Consider the following 18,567-nt stretch of genomic DNA (forward strand, 5'->3'; position numbering starts at 1 on the left):
AGCCACAATGTCAAATCAGGTCTCCTGGCTAATTGGAATCACCTATGGTGAAGAGAAACCTTTTTTTTTAAATGCCACACTTGATCAGATACTTAAGAAAACCCATTTATTTTCTTTCTGCTTTTCCTTTCTTTTTATCCATCATTTATTTGAACAAATCCCTGTAGGTATATGCGCGTGCAGGTGTGTATACTGGTGTATATGAGAGTATGTGTGTTCCTTTTGATGTATTGCTTGTCAGAAGGCACCAGGAGCGCTTCCTATGGCTGACTGAAACATTTACTCACCAGTCACGTTCGCTGGGTTTGGTCTTACCTTTGAGAAGCTCTCGGCAAATGTGTTAACCCTTCTCACCCAGGCCATTTTGTCCGAGGTCAAAGGTGTGGTTTGTGAGATTCCCTTTTCCCTCATACCAGTCAGGGTGTAGCCAAAGTCGTCAGTGCATCCATATCGTGTGCAATTGTCATGTCAGAGGTGGCACCGTTACTGTGGCAGGGAGATCAATGCCTCCGTCCACTCCCTCGTCCTCCCAACTCCTTTGACCGTAATGCTTTTCATCGCTGTCTGACTGCTCTGTGCACACAGTGATAGTTATATGTCAACTTTGATGGTCCCTTCATGCTTACAGGAAATCAGGCACAGCGTTAGCTCATTGCCTCACCTTTACACCACACGCAGACTCATACACACGTCCACCTGCTCAGTGCTGCTGTTTATCGCCTTTCCTTTCCTCTTTTCACTTTTTCTGGTGAGGGGGAGCAGACTTGGCTGGCATGCTTTGTGATGATCACAATCACTTCAATGTGTCATTTATTCTCCTGAGTGCTTCAATACTTATCTCAGTCTAGACACAGCCAAAAACTGAACTGGAATAAACCCAGTACGTCAAGCCAACTGGAGGGCCAGAAATATTCCCTTTGACCACATTAATGGCACGGCTTATGACATTGCCTCATTACAACATGGAAATATATAAAGTTATATTATAACTATTATATTAATAGTAACACACAGACACGCTTGTGTGTGTGTGTGTGTGTGTGTGTGTGTGTGTGTGTGTGTGTGTGTGTGTGTGTGTGTGTGTGTGTGTGTGTGTGTGTGTGTGTGTGTGTGTGTGTGTATATATCTCACACCAGTATCACACGAGTAGGAGTGCGATATTTTTTTTTTTGTTTCTGAAAGTCTCTAATGCTCACCAAGGCTGCATTGATTAAACATACAGTGAACACCAATATTGTTAAAAATGTTTACAATTTAAAGTAACAGCCTATCTGTTAATACATTTTAAAATGTATTTTATAAATATTTTTAAATATGTTTATAATAAAGCTGATATAGAAGCCATTACTTTAGTCTCCAGTGTCACATCATCCTTCAGAAATAATTCTGATATGCTGATTTGCTGCTCAAGAAACATGTATTATTGTTGTCAGTTTTGAGTTATTTGTGTATATGCATCAGGGTTTTTTTTTACCGTGCAGGCATATGGTGATTAGAAATATTTTTTCCTGTAGTTACTTTTCAGTATATGAATTGTTTACTTGCCTTACTGTCATTTGCTTTTTCTCTAAGTGAGAATGAAACAGAAGAGAGCAGAACTCCAGGCAGATCTTCTCTGTCTGTTTTTTTTCTTTTCTGGTTTGACAGCACTTGCCACCATTCTGACAGGCCTCATGTCTCAGTTGCTATATATTTTCAATGCAACTAGTTCAACTTTATTGTTATTTGGCTTGTTATTAGAAACAGCACTTGGTATGTGAGAAGAAAATCCACCTTAACCTGTCCTCTTAACATATTGTGCATCTCAGTGAAACGTAGAACTTACTCTGTCTTGTTATATTTTGTTCAGACTATCTAGGGGACAATTACAAATGTAAAGTATAGCAATTTGTCTAGAAATTACTTGACAGCATCCTCCACAAATCCTGCACACATTTCCTAAGAACTAATTAAAATGAATCAATGACATGCCACTTCAAAATGGTGGCATATGTCAAAGCCATCAGCAGCAAGCAAAGGACACTCTTAATTGTTTTGTTCCTGTGGTTCTTGTAAACAGCTTGTCAAGGACTGCACTCAAGCACCCATGTTACACAAGTCTTTTTTTATTATTTATTTTTTCTGCTCTGCCTCAAATGCCTTTCACAAACACATACTTTACAACCCTTGCCGCCCTGCTGCCACATTAACTCACCCCAGGCTGGTAGCATGTTGTGTTAAGTGTTGGTTGTCTTGCTGTCTCATCAAATGCCATTAATTGTGGCACCAAAGCGATGGTCACTTACACTACATCAGCCTGAGGTCTCTTTTCCATAAGGGAAGCAGATTTCAAAACATCGACAGCCTTAAGAAGAATCATCCTCGCTGGTCATTTAAGCAACTAGTCATTCCTTTAGCTTACAAAGCCTGTCACATGTTAAACAATATGTTATATTTCTTTCCAATTCTTTACCCTTTGCACAATCCAATGTTTTGAGCGTGGATGTGAATGAACAGTCATTATGAGAACGGATCAGGTGGACAGAGTGCTAGATGACAGTATTTTATTATTTATAGTCTCCCTCACTAAGCCTCTCAGCAACATTCATGTCCCTTGATAAACAACACAGAGGAAACACCCTTTTCAATTATACCTCCAGCTGTAAATCATGCAGAAATGAGTGGCGGCCTGAAAATTACACCCTTCCATATGACAGGCGGGGGAGCACACACCTTGATATCCTTCTCCTGCTGATAGCTTTTAGCATTTGTTGTAAATGTCCACCTGTATCGACAACGAGACAAGCGTTGCTGTTATGAGCGTAAATTGGCCTCAGTCCACCATGTTTCAGCGGACTCTAGTGGACATTTTGATTCGCCTCCTGTACCGTGATTCGCAGTTTCTGAGCAAGCATGAGCTATTATCCCTGCCGGTTGGTTTAGGCCGCAATTTGAGGAGAATGATGGCTCTTTGATGAGAGCCTTCAAGACTTGTAATACATGTCTGACCAATGCATTTCAATCACAAGGGTCAACTTGACTCCAATCATCCCAGCTGCTGGCATGGGTCTGTTATTGTAACAGTCACATTGTATTGCATGAGTCAAAGCTCGTTGGCTCTTTTTAATCTTTTCCCAAAATTATGTCCTGTTAAAAATTGTATTTTAAAATCAAAATAATTGAATAATTATTAACAGGGCTCCAGTCTAACACTGGTGTTCTGTGTTCAACAGATGGTGGCACCGGCAGGGGGGCCATTAAAATGAAAAATTAAAGGAAACCAATCATAACAGTCACAATGCTATTGTTTTGCAATTAACAATACTATTGCATATGTTGTACTCACAGGAATGCATATTTTATTATTATATGTTAGTACTGGATGCTGATCGGTCAGTGCGGCATTCCAGCTGTTTTATGTGATATAAAAGCATTTTTGACCTGTTTTTATTCATTTATATGTTTTTTTACTAGTGTTTTTGCCATTTTTGTCAGCATGCATAGCAACATTGATATTTTGCAACACATATAGTTTTTAAGGATTACTATCAGCCTATGTTTTATTATTTTGTTAATTTAAGATTAACACAAGTTATTATTGCATGTACTAATATATTTTAGGATGTAATGGTATACGAGTCATTTTGGTGCCAAATTCTGAAGCCATTTTTGCTCTGAAAGTTCCAATTGTGATCCCCTTCCAGATGCCACGGAATCAGCAGATGACATGAGTAAATAGCTTTCAGCAGGAAGCTGAGTGGTACCATGATGGGATACCCATTTTTCCAGCCACAGTTCCTGCCTAGCTCAGCTGCACACCCAAAACAAGCCCATTTAAGTCACAGAACCACTCATTATCCCAGATCTCTTTGCCTGACATTGCTTTGAAATGATAGAAACTGTGAAGAAATTCTGTGGATATGGGAAGTGCAACATGAAACATAATCCATTGGAAGGTCTATGATTATGTTTATTGATTGGAAACTAGTTATTGACCAGAGGTCCCGATGTTGGTCTCTGACCGCATTCCAAATGTTCAAGTCAAAGACCAGAAACCTCTTAAGACCTGCATGGGCTCTTGCCAGCCTCATCACATTCAGTTACTCTACTGATAGTATCAGCCTCAGACAGCATGCCTACTGTATGTCCAGTTCTTTAACTGACTGCCTGATACACACAAAACTGGCAAGCTAATCTGATTGGCTGACGTTTCTGTTTTTCCTGACGTAAAGACAAACAGGTGTTTGTGTTTCCTTTTTCCTTCCCCCACCTGGAAACAAAGTTAAGGTAATAAGGTTTTTGTTAACTGCATGAGGAGACTGGCATTATTCTGCTTTGTTTCTTGACACAAAACTCCCAAATGCACAGAATCCTACTAAAATGACTGTAACGCCTGCAAAATTTCTCATAGCATCTCAAATGGTGCAGTCATATTTTTAGGAAAATAAGGCTTGCGCTGATGGTGCTTGGTCTGTTGCACTGACTGATAGTTAAGACAAAACCTACTCAAATTGTTTATGAAAGTTGAATCTATAGTTCTTTTTATTTGAAGACAAAATATAGAATTTGTGAGCACTGTCATCATACACACATGTTGGCCCCATTTTATATTAGGTGGCCTTACGTACTATGTACTTACATCAAAAAAATAAGTACAGTGTACTTACTGCGTTCAAATTGTATGGTAAAACACTTTTACTGATATTGAGGTGGATACGGGTAGAGTTAGGGACAGGAGTGGTGGTGTGGGTAAGTTTAAGGGCAAGATTAGGTGTAAGGAAATTGTCAAAAGTGTATTTATAAATGTAACTAGATAAATTAATTACAGATGTAATTACATGCAGGTCTTTTTTTTAAATGTAAGAACAATGTAAAAACATGTACACAATAAGTGCATTGTATCAAATGATTCATTAAAATGTTATTACATAGTGGTTGAGGCCACCGGATATAAAGTGGGTCCGAAATGTTTAAAAATGTTGCTTTCTTTCAGTAATACTTAGTAACTGAATATATAGTAAAGGTATATTAGTCATTATTTATGCAGTAGTTAAGCTTATAAACCAATAATTTACTCACCCTGGTGTTGTTCATACATTCATTTTAGGGTGAACATATGTCCCTCTTAGTGAACATTATATTAAGAATATTAAAGGCATATTATTTACAATTTATAAAACATTTTAATTTATAAAACTTTTTTTAAATGTATTATTAAATTATTTCCTTAATTTCCATCTTTGTCTCTGAGATGCAGAACAAGTAATATGCTAAATGGCATAAAAGAATGAGACCCAGCATACATAAAAAAAAATAATAATTATTATTATTAATTTTAAAAAATTGACACAAGAATACATAACATAAAATTTTAGGCTATTACAATATATAACAAGATCTTCATCCTCCACATTTATATAATTCTGTGCATCACTATAATGCTTTGTCCTTTGTGTTGAGCATCACCTTCCGCCTGCGTCTTGGAGATGTGGTTTTTCCCCTGTACGTCTTTGCCAATGTATGCATGTGGTCAATAATCAGCATCTGAAACAAAACAATTATTTGTTAGTTAGTTGTTTGCATTATAATAATATACATTTCACAATATCAAAATGTAGATTCACTCAAATTACATATTTGTTTTGATAGGCTATCTGAATATTTGTATATGCTAAAATGAGTTTTGGGATGTTTTGTCAAATGTAACAGTTTATTGGCTTAGTTGCTGTGCTTTCCCATTTCAAAATAATAATTCTATCAAAAATACTTAGCATTGCAAATACAGGAATGTTTGAGATTACCAGTCAAACACAGGGTCCTCTAGCCTAACAAGCCAGACCCACATCAAGATGTTTGGTCTGGGAACTCACCATTGACAGGGATCAATTTCGAGGGGCGGATAAAAGTTTGTCTTTCAAACTCCCTCTGCATGCAATTGAATAGCGATACAACAAATCAGAGCAACGAAGAAGGTGAAGTGGAGCTAGTTGATAGATTAAAATTTCGCCCTATCCGGTCGGCAAAACTCTGAACACATCTCCCCTTCTTAAAGCTACACTGTGTCACTTTTTTAGTTTATTCTTAGCTAAAAACATCTAGTTCTTTCAAAAATATATGTGTTCATTAATGTATATTTACTTCTTTCAAGTAATAAAGTATTTTCATTAATTTATAAAATGCCATTGAAAATACATAGGGGTGAGGGTTCGAATGCCGATCGCCATGTTGCCCCTCCGTCTTGAAAGTACATTAGCCAAAGAGGGACATACCCATAAATTCAAGATTCGCTTTTCGCGTTTTAACACTCGATGGCAGTCATGAACGAGGTCAAACTAGAAGCCATGTTAATATTGGACTAAATTGGCCACCGCAGGAGTTAAAACGAAATCGGATTTGAGAGGAACAGAAACTAATATTCACTGGATTGTCATATACCTTTACACCGCTAAGATGGGGGAAAATATCACACAGTATAGCTTTAAGAATGATTTCAGTGCCCTTCTTTGTTATTTACTCAAAGAAAAGCCAAGTCTTCCAGAGTCGCGACCACAGCCGATTGAAAAGACTGCTGTTTGTCAGCTTCTTTGTTTTCAAGTAGCACGCAACTCTGCCGTCATTATGTTAAGTCCCGCCCACCGACTATATACACGATGTGATTGGCCTGACCAGAGTTTGGTTTTTCCAGCTCAGAAGTCTATTGAGAGTTGCTAGACTACACTTGCGGCAAATTTGCTTTGCTGCCGCTAGGGTGCCTCTAGATTTCTAGGCTAAGGGTCCTCCACTCCCTCGAGAAAAGCAAGCTGTTGTTTTCGCCCATTTATAACACAGTCTCGCTGTCTGACAATTCATCACTTTCCTTTCAAGTTCAGTACTTCAAGATCACTTCTATCGGTGCCATTTGTGCTTTTCCCTCTTCATACGCCATTTTAGATGTATATATATATATATATATATATATATATATATATATATATATATATATATATATATATACATACTAACAGTGAAGTTATATCGTTAGTACCTGAGATGTAGCCAGCCACTAAGATGAGAAAAACTTTTAAAAACTCACATTAACGCAGGAGAGAACTCTTCCAACAGCACGAAAGTAGGAGTAAGACTTTTTAATTCCAAGCACAAGTTTACTCTGGGAACACACAGTTAGGAACTGTCAGCAGTTATAGTAGGGGTAAGGTGCATAGCATTAAGTTTTGACGCAATTCGACCTGAGGTTCGAACTCACCTTTTGCCGAACTCGGTTTACTGCCTTTTCCCATCACAAATCCGATCGGAAAGGCATTTATTTTCAGTAAAAATGAAAAGGAAAAAAGAGAAAAAATTCAGAAAGTGTGTTGAAATGGCTGCTCATGTTTTGTATGTGGACTGGTTTTAGCTATAGTTTTGGGTTATATTGACAGTGACACTGACTTGGCATGTTCGTGACTGAATTATACTGAGTTCTACTATTTATTTATTTATTTTAAATAGGATAAAAGTAAATAAGATTGAAATGACCTGAATATTGAGTACGTCTGTTATTTTACCTGAAAGCAGGCGTAATTTTCAGGTGGCACATGTATGAAACCTGAAAAGTATCTATCCACATTTTTTTTCTTCCATTGGCTGACATTTGTTATACAAACACCTGTATAAAATGTAATATTACTTAGCATTAGCAACCCTAATCCTAACACAGACATTGCAGTAAATGCTGTTCAGTAACAGCTAAAGTGATATATGTGTGCTTTGAGCTATATCGTATAGAGACCACAACATTTAAAGACCTTCACTTAATTGAATGAAATGACCTGACAAGTATTCTATTATTTTCTTGCTTCAAATTGATTCACACCATTCGGTAACTGCTGGCACAGAGTGCGATCGTGCTAAAACTACTGTGGATATGCCAGTGGATAATGATGCCACCGCAGACAGAACCACAGAGAAACACAGCATGGCCCAGGGCTATAGGAGCAAAAGCACTGAGATGTAAACAGCTTGGAAGTGGCCTGGCCCGGGGACATGCGGTGGCCTGCTCAGGGTGATGCTTCACCCATATTCCTCAATGACTTCATGAATATACATGAAGCCCCAGTCATGCAGGGGAGGGAAGTTTGTGATGCATGGGCAGAGAAGATTCTGCTCTCCCAAATCTCTACCATATACAGCTGACAATCAGTGTTTATCCACCGCCCACCCAAAGCCCAGTTCATAAGGAGGTTTGGTATTGATTTTCTTTCACGGCATCCATGTATGCAGTAAGTACAAAGAGCAGTTTCCCTTTATTTTTTCATTAGGCCCAATACCCCGGTGCAGTGTTTCAAGCATGCAGTTGACATTTCTCCAGACACAAATACGATTTTTATGGCTGTTCAGTTTGAGATCCCCAAACATCTCCCATGCCTGGAAAAGCAATGAAGCATCCTTGATTTCCCAAATGCGACAGAAGAAATGTCATAATATTTAGATTAATGTACGGCAGAATTGCATCAAGCAAGCTAAGTATTATCTCCGGGTGGGTCAATGCGATCACAACTATTTGTAAGGTTTGTCAGGGACCCTTATGAAGTTTTGTACTAAAAGAAAAAAATCAAATTTTTACTCATCTTTTTAGATAATACAGATAATGTCTCAAAATCAAGTTTCTGCAAGTGTCTATCACCCAAGAGTGTCATTGACCCGTACCCACAAGTCTTGGACTTTGCGCTGCAATACATTGCAAGGACAGGTTAATCTGTACTGATTTGGAGCTCAGCCAGTGGAAGGCTCCTCTAATCCCTCATTCTTTTTATCAGAGGAGGAGAGGCAAATTTCACTTCTGCACAAGAGGGGGAAAGGAGCTATTTCATGCCTCACTGACTCCACTGTTTTTTTAGAATGGTTGTCTTCTCTTTTTTAGGCCTTATTTTATATGCTGCATAGCAGCATTCTGTGAAAACTTGCTGTATGTGTATTTTTTTTTTTTTCTAGGGGTGGGGAGATACTGGAAAGACACCTTTGCCAATTAGCACTTTGGCCCTTAGTTGTCCTGTGTTAACACCATTGCTCTTTCCTAGAAAAAGGAAGTCGTTAAACTTATTAATGCAGCATTCATCCTTTTATATGCATTACAAAGTAAAGACATTCATTACAAAATTCCATTACATTGTTTTCAGTTGGCCTCCCACTCATAGCAAAACAGAGTGTGGGCCTCCTCCACCGCTCTGCAGTAGTAAAACAGATTAAAGACTGTATGTACCTGTTCGGATGGTGCGCTTGATGTTCCTACTTTGAGTTTTTTTTTAACAGCTGTCCAGTACAAAGTAGCAAGAGGAAGAGGCAACTGCGGTATCAAGCAGCTTTCAGCACTCCACAAGTCAACAGTAATGTCTTTATTAATCTCTCTGCCTCTAAGGCAGCTTTGAGAAGAAACAGTGAGTAAATAAAAAGAAATATTGCAGTTCTGGATAAAGATAAAGGGATTGCTTTTATCTAAACATGAATCAGCTGTCTTACGCAAAGGAAGCCATGGAGTACCTCCCCAGGGCCAAGCGGAGAAAAAGATCATATACTGTTAGCAGCGTTCGGGATTGAGATAAGGAGACTTTTGTGCCATCAACATACTCATGCATTCTGAGAACACAAACACTGATATTCATGGGTAATGTAATTAAAGCATTTGATAACACTGTAGTGCAGATAACAAGTGCAGTATGTCAAAATGCTACTGAGTGAAAGGAAGTAGTGCGTGACAAGTAACAGATATCCTGTGGGTTGACTCGTTCATATTTCCCTGATCGTGTTTCACGCGCTATCATCCGCATGCATACACACTCAGGGATGCAACTAACAGTCATCAGTCATTGAGAAATGCTGTCTAACACAAACTTTCTCACACACATGCATGCATCTCTGTCCACTGGTAGCATGTGTCACATGTAGCATACAAAAAATTCATTTTAGTTTGAGTGCTGATTTTGGTTATCTTCCATAACATTAATATATTTATATTATATAGAGAGTAGTATATGGTATTTTTGTAGCATTCTAACCTTTCAGGCTCCATCGTTCCGAAGTCAATGGGTTTCTTGAATGGGATTTTGGTTAAATGCCTGAATTAAGGCCTGTGTTAAAGACAGGCTCAACAAATGTTTTATTCAATGAATATTGATCATTCCAAGATGGCGGATGCGTCAACGTGTCTTGATCAGTCAAATGTGAATCTATGTATACATATCTATGGTCAGGGACATTAAACATCAGATGAACTGGTAAACTGAGATGTCACACTGTTCTGTGATGCATCAAAAAAAAAAGCTTAAAAACTAAAGTTTTTGCATATTTTTCTTTGCAACTAAAACCCACACTATTAGCAGCCAGGAGGAATTGCTTCACACATCGATCTCTCACTAATGCATTAATATAAATGTAATCTTTACTTTATCTTTATCTGATTTAGAACAACCATAAATCTGTGAGAAATAAAACAATCCAAAATAACTGATAAAAATGTAGGAGATATAGCTTGTGGCCAGAGTTGTGTCGTATGCCATTGCTGTGCACAAGGCAACCCGCGTTCATTCTCAGCTCGAATTTCAGGCTTATTTGCTTATTAATGGTGTCATTTTATCCCATGAATGTCAACTTTAAAAAATCTGAACCCCCTACTACTAATTAGTTCACTATCACACTCTTGCAAACTATTCCAATTCAACCTTTCAGGGGAAACGTTTTTAAACAAAGGCTAAAAGAGTTCTCGGAAACGTATGGTGCGTGAAGTCGCATGATCCTGATGTAGTTCTTTATAGCCTAGGTTTAGCTTTTAACTACTGCAATTGTTTACACTTCACAATTTATAAAAGGTGTGTCCATTTGTGAAGACGTAAGTTCATAAGCTTTTGTTTTCCACATGCCTTATTCCCTGCAATAATCCAAACGCCAATGAAAAAATCCTTACTATACCAGGGTGTTAACTTCTGGGTTAGCCTACTCTATATACTCTAGCAATCTATTTCTCATATACTGTTGATACACTTTTATCTAATTGCTTCTTTATATAAATGAAAAAAGTATTTCACTAACCTCACAGACCTCAGCGATCCATTGTCCTCGATTTCAAACTACGCTGTGCTATATCCAGTTTGCCACTATGTCATATTAACTGTATTGAATGTACTGTAAAATTAGTGTCTTTATTTGAGAAAATATGATTTTTTTTCTCCCAGTGAACATAGACTGTAGATTACAGTGTTCAATCTTTCACTGCTAAAGGGTTTTATATGTCCCTTTCACTCAGCGCTGCAAAAACTACTTCCTTTTCAGTCATGTTTTTAACAGTTTCTTTATATGTGAAAGAAAAAAATAACTATGACACAAGTTTTTTTTTTCAGATTTTATTTTACAAATATTTATTTATTTATTTATTTATTTATTTATTTATTTATTTATTTATTTATTTATTTATTTATTTATTTATTTATTTATTTATTTATTTATTTATTTATTTATTTATTTATTTATTTATTTATTTAGTATTTTTATTTTTTATCTGTCTGTCTGTCTGTCTGTCTGTCTGTCTGTCTGTCTATCTATCTATCTATCTATCTATCTATTTATTTGTTTTTTGTTGCTATTGATTCATTTTAAAATAGCTTCCAATTTAGATGTGATATAAATATAAATCTCATTGCACCACATGGTATTTACAATCTTTAAATTAAATAGTGTGATGTGATATATCGGTCACCCTGCTCTCTAATATATCACCATCTGCAATCAAAAAATAAAATAAAATAAATAAATAAATCCTTATTGGTCCGCCCCTAATCGCTTCATCCCTAGTGTATTTTTTTTCCCATTTCTCTCAAAGACAGTTGTAGTGCCTCATATTCCTCACCGGAGTCAAAACATAAGGGCTTCACCTGTGTTGCTCCAGTGAGACGTGGAGATGCACTTTCACTTAAGCCTGAATCAAGCCGTGCACATCACAGCCCTCGCAGTGGACGTTTTTCCTACTGCTTCCGACAGCTCCAGATACCTGTAGCTGTAGCACAGGCGCGATTGCTGGTCAGACGCTTACCAAGCTGTCAGAGTGCTGTGGAACATGCTTTACAAACAATTACCACACCATCTGCACTGTCAGTGAGCTGTTTAGCATTAGCATCTCAGTTTCTCTCGCACTCTCACTCTCTTTTGTGTGCCTTTCTCTTTTGTGCTTCTTATTTTTCCCTGTTCCTTCTCAATTCATCCAAGCCACGGGTTAATGAAGAGGAGGTTAAGAGAGCAGCTTGGATTGTTTGTTTGTCTGACTTTCTCCGTTTTGATCTTGTTAAGGCCTGAAGCTGTGATGTGTTTTCATCGTGGAAGTCTCACAGCTTGAGCACGCACTTGTACACATCTGAACAACAAAACACACTTTTATGAGTTTATTCCAGGGAAGCTTTCCGACAATGGCCAGAGGTAGTATTGGAACATCGGTAGGGAGAGGAAAAATATTTGTTCTCAAAGAAAACAAGTTCAGAGCCTGGACACAGCGTTGCAGTACATGGGAATTATTTATTTATTTGTTCATTGCAAGTAATTTTTGTTTATTGAAGATGTTTTTTTTTCTTTTCGCTTTTGCTTCTCAGGTACATCAGTAACGAGAGTAACCGCAACGGATGCGGATGATCCGGTGTATGGAAACAGTGCCAAACTGGTCTACAGCATTCTGGAAGGCCAACCTTATTTCTCCATCGACCAAACAACTGGTGAGTTAGCTACATTAAATACAATAAAAAATAAATAAAAATTTCCAGATGGTCGTGAATCATTGCTATTATTCAACATCCTTATTATTACGCTTATGAATAGCTTAGAAATAGGTGTAAGACGAATGTCCCTTTGTTTACCAAGACGAGCTTTGGGTGTTAGATAATTTATTATTATTACAATCATTGTTATTATGATCATCATTATGGGAGACAGGAAAGAAATATTAGAGAGAGACCAAATAAACAAGATCATTTTACCTGAAGGACACATGCAGATGCTGATTTTGTTCTGTAATAGCGCACAAAGCAATTTGCAGCTTCTGATTTAAATGACAGGGCTATCTTTGAATTCCATCTGCATTCTGCTTCCTTTTCAACCTTGACTTTGTTTTTTCCCTAATTGCATTTTCAGCTGACTTGTTAACAGTGTGTCTGTAAGCAACATGATTAAATAATGGTGAAATTACATTAATAAGCAATGAGATGGAAATGAACAGCTCGTAATTTGGAAAAACAACAGACAATAAACAAGTCCTGTATCTGTTCGAATTGTATGTGCTTAAATATCTATATAGTTTTCCTTATGAGAACACCTTTTCTGCTTTATAACCCCATGCATTTAAGTCCTTCACTGTCAGCTTTTTCTAAAGAATGCAAATGGTCGAGAGAAGGTGCAAAAGCCCAAATTGATGTGCCGTGTGCTTGGTTTGCGTGATTACTGAACACTTGCAGATGGCTTATTCAAGTGAGCCAGATGTTTTAATGAATGTTAATGAAAAATAAGAGGTAAAGGGAAAACAGCCATTAGAAACCATTTGACACTTCCAACACCTCGTAGGAAATGAGACACACTTGATAAATAAGTAAACATTATGCACCAATTCATTACTTGGGTAATGGCTTGCAAAAAAGAAAAAAAGAAATAAATAAATAAACGAAAGGAAAGTAAACCTTCCAACACCTATGGAAATTAATGTTTGTGTCGCCTCGGTTCTGTGATCATCAGGAATTCATTTGAATAGATAATGATAAATCAGGATGACAATTGAATGAGTATTGCGGTGTGCGTTTGCGTGTGTAAGAGCATCGGATTCGGGGTTGCACCGCGCATGGCGCACACACAGCTGAATCCAGCACTCAGGGCGGCCTGCATTTCCATATTCCTATCGACAATCAGAGCACTCCACTTCTAAAAATGCATATCCTTAGTTCACCGAAATTATTGTGGTATATTGCTCTCCATGACAGAACAAGAAACAAAGACATGTAAGTGCAGCATGAAAGGTCTAGCAGACAATGCGTGCTCTCTGTGAATTATTCATGCGTAATGGAACTGGAGCTGGCCCTACTTACCCCACTTACCTTTCTTCCTGTATAAAATGCCTTTCTTTCCTTAGTTCTTTGCTTCTGTTATTTGTCAATAACAGAACATTAATGTAGTTCCTTAGCATTTCTCTTTATTTTCACAAAATCCTGATGGACTGTGTAAGCGTCTACGCAAATTCTCAGTCATCCGGAAATGTCTCACAGAACTTATTGCATAGCATTTTTTTTCTTCTATTTTTTTTGAAGATGTTCTGTCACTTCCCCAAGTGACTTCATCAGAGTGATAGTGATTTCCAAGGATTTAAGCTCATCACACACCATAACATCATAAGACGTGCAAATTGCTGTGGGAACCTCCTCCACAATGGTAAAAACCATGATCGCAGTGTGAATTGGGGCGAAATGTCTGTAAAAATGAAAGGATAGTGTTAAATGTTAGGAATCTCTATCTGCAACCAATGAAGCCGTGCGAATGAATGGCAAAACACCTACAATAAATGGGGGGGGGGAGGGGAGACACACGACACTTACGTACACATACACATTTATTTAATACAGAAGGCTTTAACTGTATGATACTGTGGGTTTTATTGTTTGAGTAGGTTACCCATTGGTGTTTTCGGAATTTATTTTTAATCTTTTTTTATTTTATTTTTAATGTTTTAGGCAGATTCAGTGAAACAGTGCATACAATATTAAAGATTATAAAAGACAGACAGCATAATTCACATTCACTAAGAATATAAATGACTCGAGGTGCTGGGACAAGTCCTCAGCAAACAAACAAGCTAATTTGCAATGCCAAATGAAAGCAGCACAGGCAATGCATGGCACACACTAAACTGGTCAAGGTGTCAAGGACAGGGGAAGAAGCTTACAGATTTGGCAGTCTGCACACTTTAGAATGTACAATGGCTTGTTCATCTAGATTCAGTTCAGTATGAAGATGTTACATATTCTTATATATTATTTTATTTTTTTTCATATCAAAAAGAATCATAGATTTTCCTGCTTTTTTGTGTATTTTTTGTAGCTATGTTCTTTATAATATCAATTACTCCTGTATGTCAATTAATATATTATTTTATATTTATTTTAATTGTTATAGCAATCATTCGGGTGGCTCTGGCAGGGATGGATCGTGAGATGAGGGAAGAGTATCTTGTTGTCATTCAAGCAAAAGATATGGGAGGTCACATGGGTGGGCTGTCAGGAACCACCACAGTGACAGTCACTCTTACCGATATCAATGATAACCCACCAAAGTTCACAAAGGGTAAGAAGGAACATCTTTTGCAGTCAATAAGATTGAGAATATATATATATATATATATATATATATATATATCACATACACAAAAATGCTGGGTTAAAAACAACCGTTGGAAATAGACAAACCCAGAAATTGGGTTGTTTGAACCCTAGTAAATGGACCCATTCAAACAACCCAATTTCTTGGTTTGCCCATTTTCAACCCAACTTGGGTTGTTTTTAACCCAGCATTTTTTAGAGTGTATTTTATATAGTATATTCTACCATTTACTATTTTGGGGTCAATACACTCAAAAAAATGCTGGGTTAAAAACAACCCAAGTTGGGTTGAAAATGGGCAAACCAAGAAATATATATATATATATATATATATATATATATATATATATATATATATATATATATATATATATATATGTAGTACTTTTTTGTACTATTTTGGTTGTTTTATTGTTTCTCTGAGTGCAATTTGTCACCTGATTGACCAGATCTCCCACTTCCTTGTACCTCATCTCTAAAGGCTCTTATGAGTTCAATATTCCTGAAGATCTTGGCATTGGGAAGCCTGGAGGAAAAGTAAAAGCGAATGACAGAGACATCGGGGAAAATGCTAAATCAACTTACACCATCATAGGTGGAGACGAGAGGGATGTCTTTGAGATTGTCACTGATGCTCAGACTCAGGAGGGAATCCTCAGACTCAAGAAGGTAAGACCAGAAAAGTAGGCTCATGTGCCATAGGGACTCTCTAACAGTTGTAAACTGTTTGTTACAGAATTGTCACTGAGTTGCGTATTGTGCAAAATATGAAAAGGGGCTCATTAATGATGACAAATGACTGCTAATATCGCAGAGACACCTCTCAGTGAGAATCGCAGGAGTTGGAAACCTATTTGACACGGAGTGCCATTTTAAATGTAATTTTAAACACTGTGCCATACCCTCCAAAATGAAAGAATTAATCATGCAAATTAATTAATTATGCAAATTACTGCCTTAGTATTTAGTATTTGACTTTTTTTATCTTATTTTTTTTTAGCTTTGCTACATTATTTTCACTGGCTGGTGTTGTCCTTGTGTTTGTTGTTCCCTATGAGTTTTGTGTCATGTGGCGATAAGTTGAGTCTTTTTCTTTAATTATATAGTTGTTAGTCCCCATCATTGTGGTTTGTGTGTGGAATGAGAATGATTGTGTGTGTATGGTTGGTAAAAACAGTAACTTCTTATTTATAGCGAGTATTCTTCTAAACCCCTGAAACTAAATGTTTAACTGCTGATCTGCCCACATTGACACTATAGCTCCTTTCACACTGCGATTCCTGCAAATACACGGATAACGCGACCCGCCATTTGTTCCCGGGCCACTAGATTTGGTCCATTCACACTGCCAGCAAAATACCGTAATTTGTGCGCTTTCCCACACAACCCGTAACGGTCCCAGGTCGAGTTGGCACGTAACATCCGGATGTGACGTATAACGGCGAGCGATCTCAGCTTCAGCACGAATAGTAAGGAGCTCCGTGGTCTCGACTTGTGTCCAGTTTGCGCACATTTCTGCTTGTTTAATTTTAGTTTCTTTTGTATACGAACACTCTCTGCGTTTAAAACACCGACTAGCTCTTCTGGCACTGCAGGGTTGTATTATTGAAAAAACAAGCTCTAGGAGTCGCACGATAACTACGTACACGTTGCGGCATTAGTTTTGGCTTTTGTTCACACAGCGCTTATCCTGGGTCGAATCCCGCAATGTTACTAGGTCCCCGACCTGGGTTCAATTCGGTAATCAGTTCCGGGACGTGGTTGCTTTCACACAGAAGGCAACCCGGCAATGTTCCGGGAATATCGCGGGTCCGACGTGCAGTGTGAAAGGGGCTTATGAGAACTGAACTGAGCTGGATGACATCACTGTTTTCTCCAGAGGGGCTGAATTAAATTGTGTTGCAATAGTTTCTTGTTAGACACAGTGAAGCTACTTTGAAATAATAACCATTGTAAAAAAAATTATATATAAAAAAAATATACCTAAATATAGGTGACTTAACTTGACTTGAAACCAAAAGCAGCAAATACAACAGAACAAACTGTGGCCTATCATCCAGTCAAATAGTAAAGAAAATAGTGTTTAACTTCCCATTCAGCTCATAACTTAATAATATGACTGTGGGCTACATGGCTTCCAAAATGCACACCTAAAATAAATAAATAATACATGCCTAAGGTGTCCAATCCCTGCTGGTTTGTATGTAGTGTACTCTTTTTCTGCAAAATCTAGATTTTCTTAGAGATACTTACTTTTAGTTTTACACAGCTGAAAATCCACTTTTAAAGTCCCTGTTCACCTAAAATGGGTTGTAAAACTGCAGTCCAGGTGTTCTGAGGTTTGAGAACTACTGTAACTCTGGACCCCTTGACTTTCTATGCTCAATTCTCAGCCCTTGTGTAGTGGTGTATATTTGCATATGGAATGGCCATTGTATGCAAATGAAGAACCCTTCACAGTGGATGAGAGGACAATGAAGCCCTTTTATCTTACAGGAACATCTACAGTTTGTGCAGCAACAAAGCTGCACAAACAGTGGGATGCAAATTATGTGAAAATGTACACAATAAATGTCACTCTGCATATGTGTAGCTGTGCATGCATACTGTATGTGATAAACATGATGATGAGTTTGTCACTTGGGAATTAGTCTGGCGGACTTGGGCACGATCTCTGCTAATGTGAAGAATTATACCAGCGTTAAACAAATTGCATGCTTTAAATAATCTGCATTATTCAACAGCTTGATACATCATCCTCAACTCTAGTTCTCCAAAATCAATTTGTGTGCAATCAGATTGTCTTTTATTTTTGCACAGTATCTTGAGAAAAAACATTAAAGCCTATTTAGAAAAAAAAATGTAACACTTTATTTTAAGGTGACGTAGTTACACATTACAGGTACCCATATGTAATAATAGTAAATGATGCATAAGTAATTAACCCTAAACATTAACGCTATACTAAGCATGTGTTTAATTAATATTACACTGCAAAAAAGATTTCTTAATTAGTATGTTTTGTCTTGTTTCTAGTCCAAAAATCAAACAATTCTAGATAAGCATTTAATAGACAAGCAAAACTTATTGTCTTGTTCAGGGGGAAATAACTTAAAATGATTGCTTAAATTTAGCTAAATAGTCTGCCAATGGAGTAAGCTAAATAATCTTAATTCAAACAGAAAACAAGATTATTTTGCTTACCCCATTGGCAGACTAT

General features: G+C 37.4%; 1 protein-coding gene across 1 annotated transcript in view; it reads left to right on the top strand.

The window, feature by feature from the left end:
• Window positions 1-18,567, top strand: part of cdh8 (cadherin 8) — a 111,705-nt gene that overhangs the window by 67,228 nt on the left and 25,910 nt on the right. Inside the window, exons 4-6 of the mRNA XM_067437992.1 lie at window positions 12,588-12,707; window positions 15,145-15,312; window positions 15,829-16,016. Coding sequence (XP_067294093.1) covers window positions 12,588-12,707; window positions 15,145-15,312; window positions 15,829-16,016 — 476 coding nt within the window. The remainder of the gene's footprint in view (window positions 1-12,587; window positions 12,708-15,144; window positions 15,313-15,828; window positions 16,017-18,567) is intronic.

The sequence above is a fragment of the Pseudorasbora parva genome, chromosome 1 (assembly GCF_024679245.1).
Source record: "Pseudorasbora parva isolate DD20220531a chromosome 1, ASM2467924v1, whole genome shotgun sequence".
Taxonomy (NCBI): Eukaryota; Metazoa; Chordata; class Actinopteri; order Cypriniformes; family Gobionidae; genus Pseudorasbora; species Pseudorasbora parva.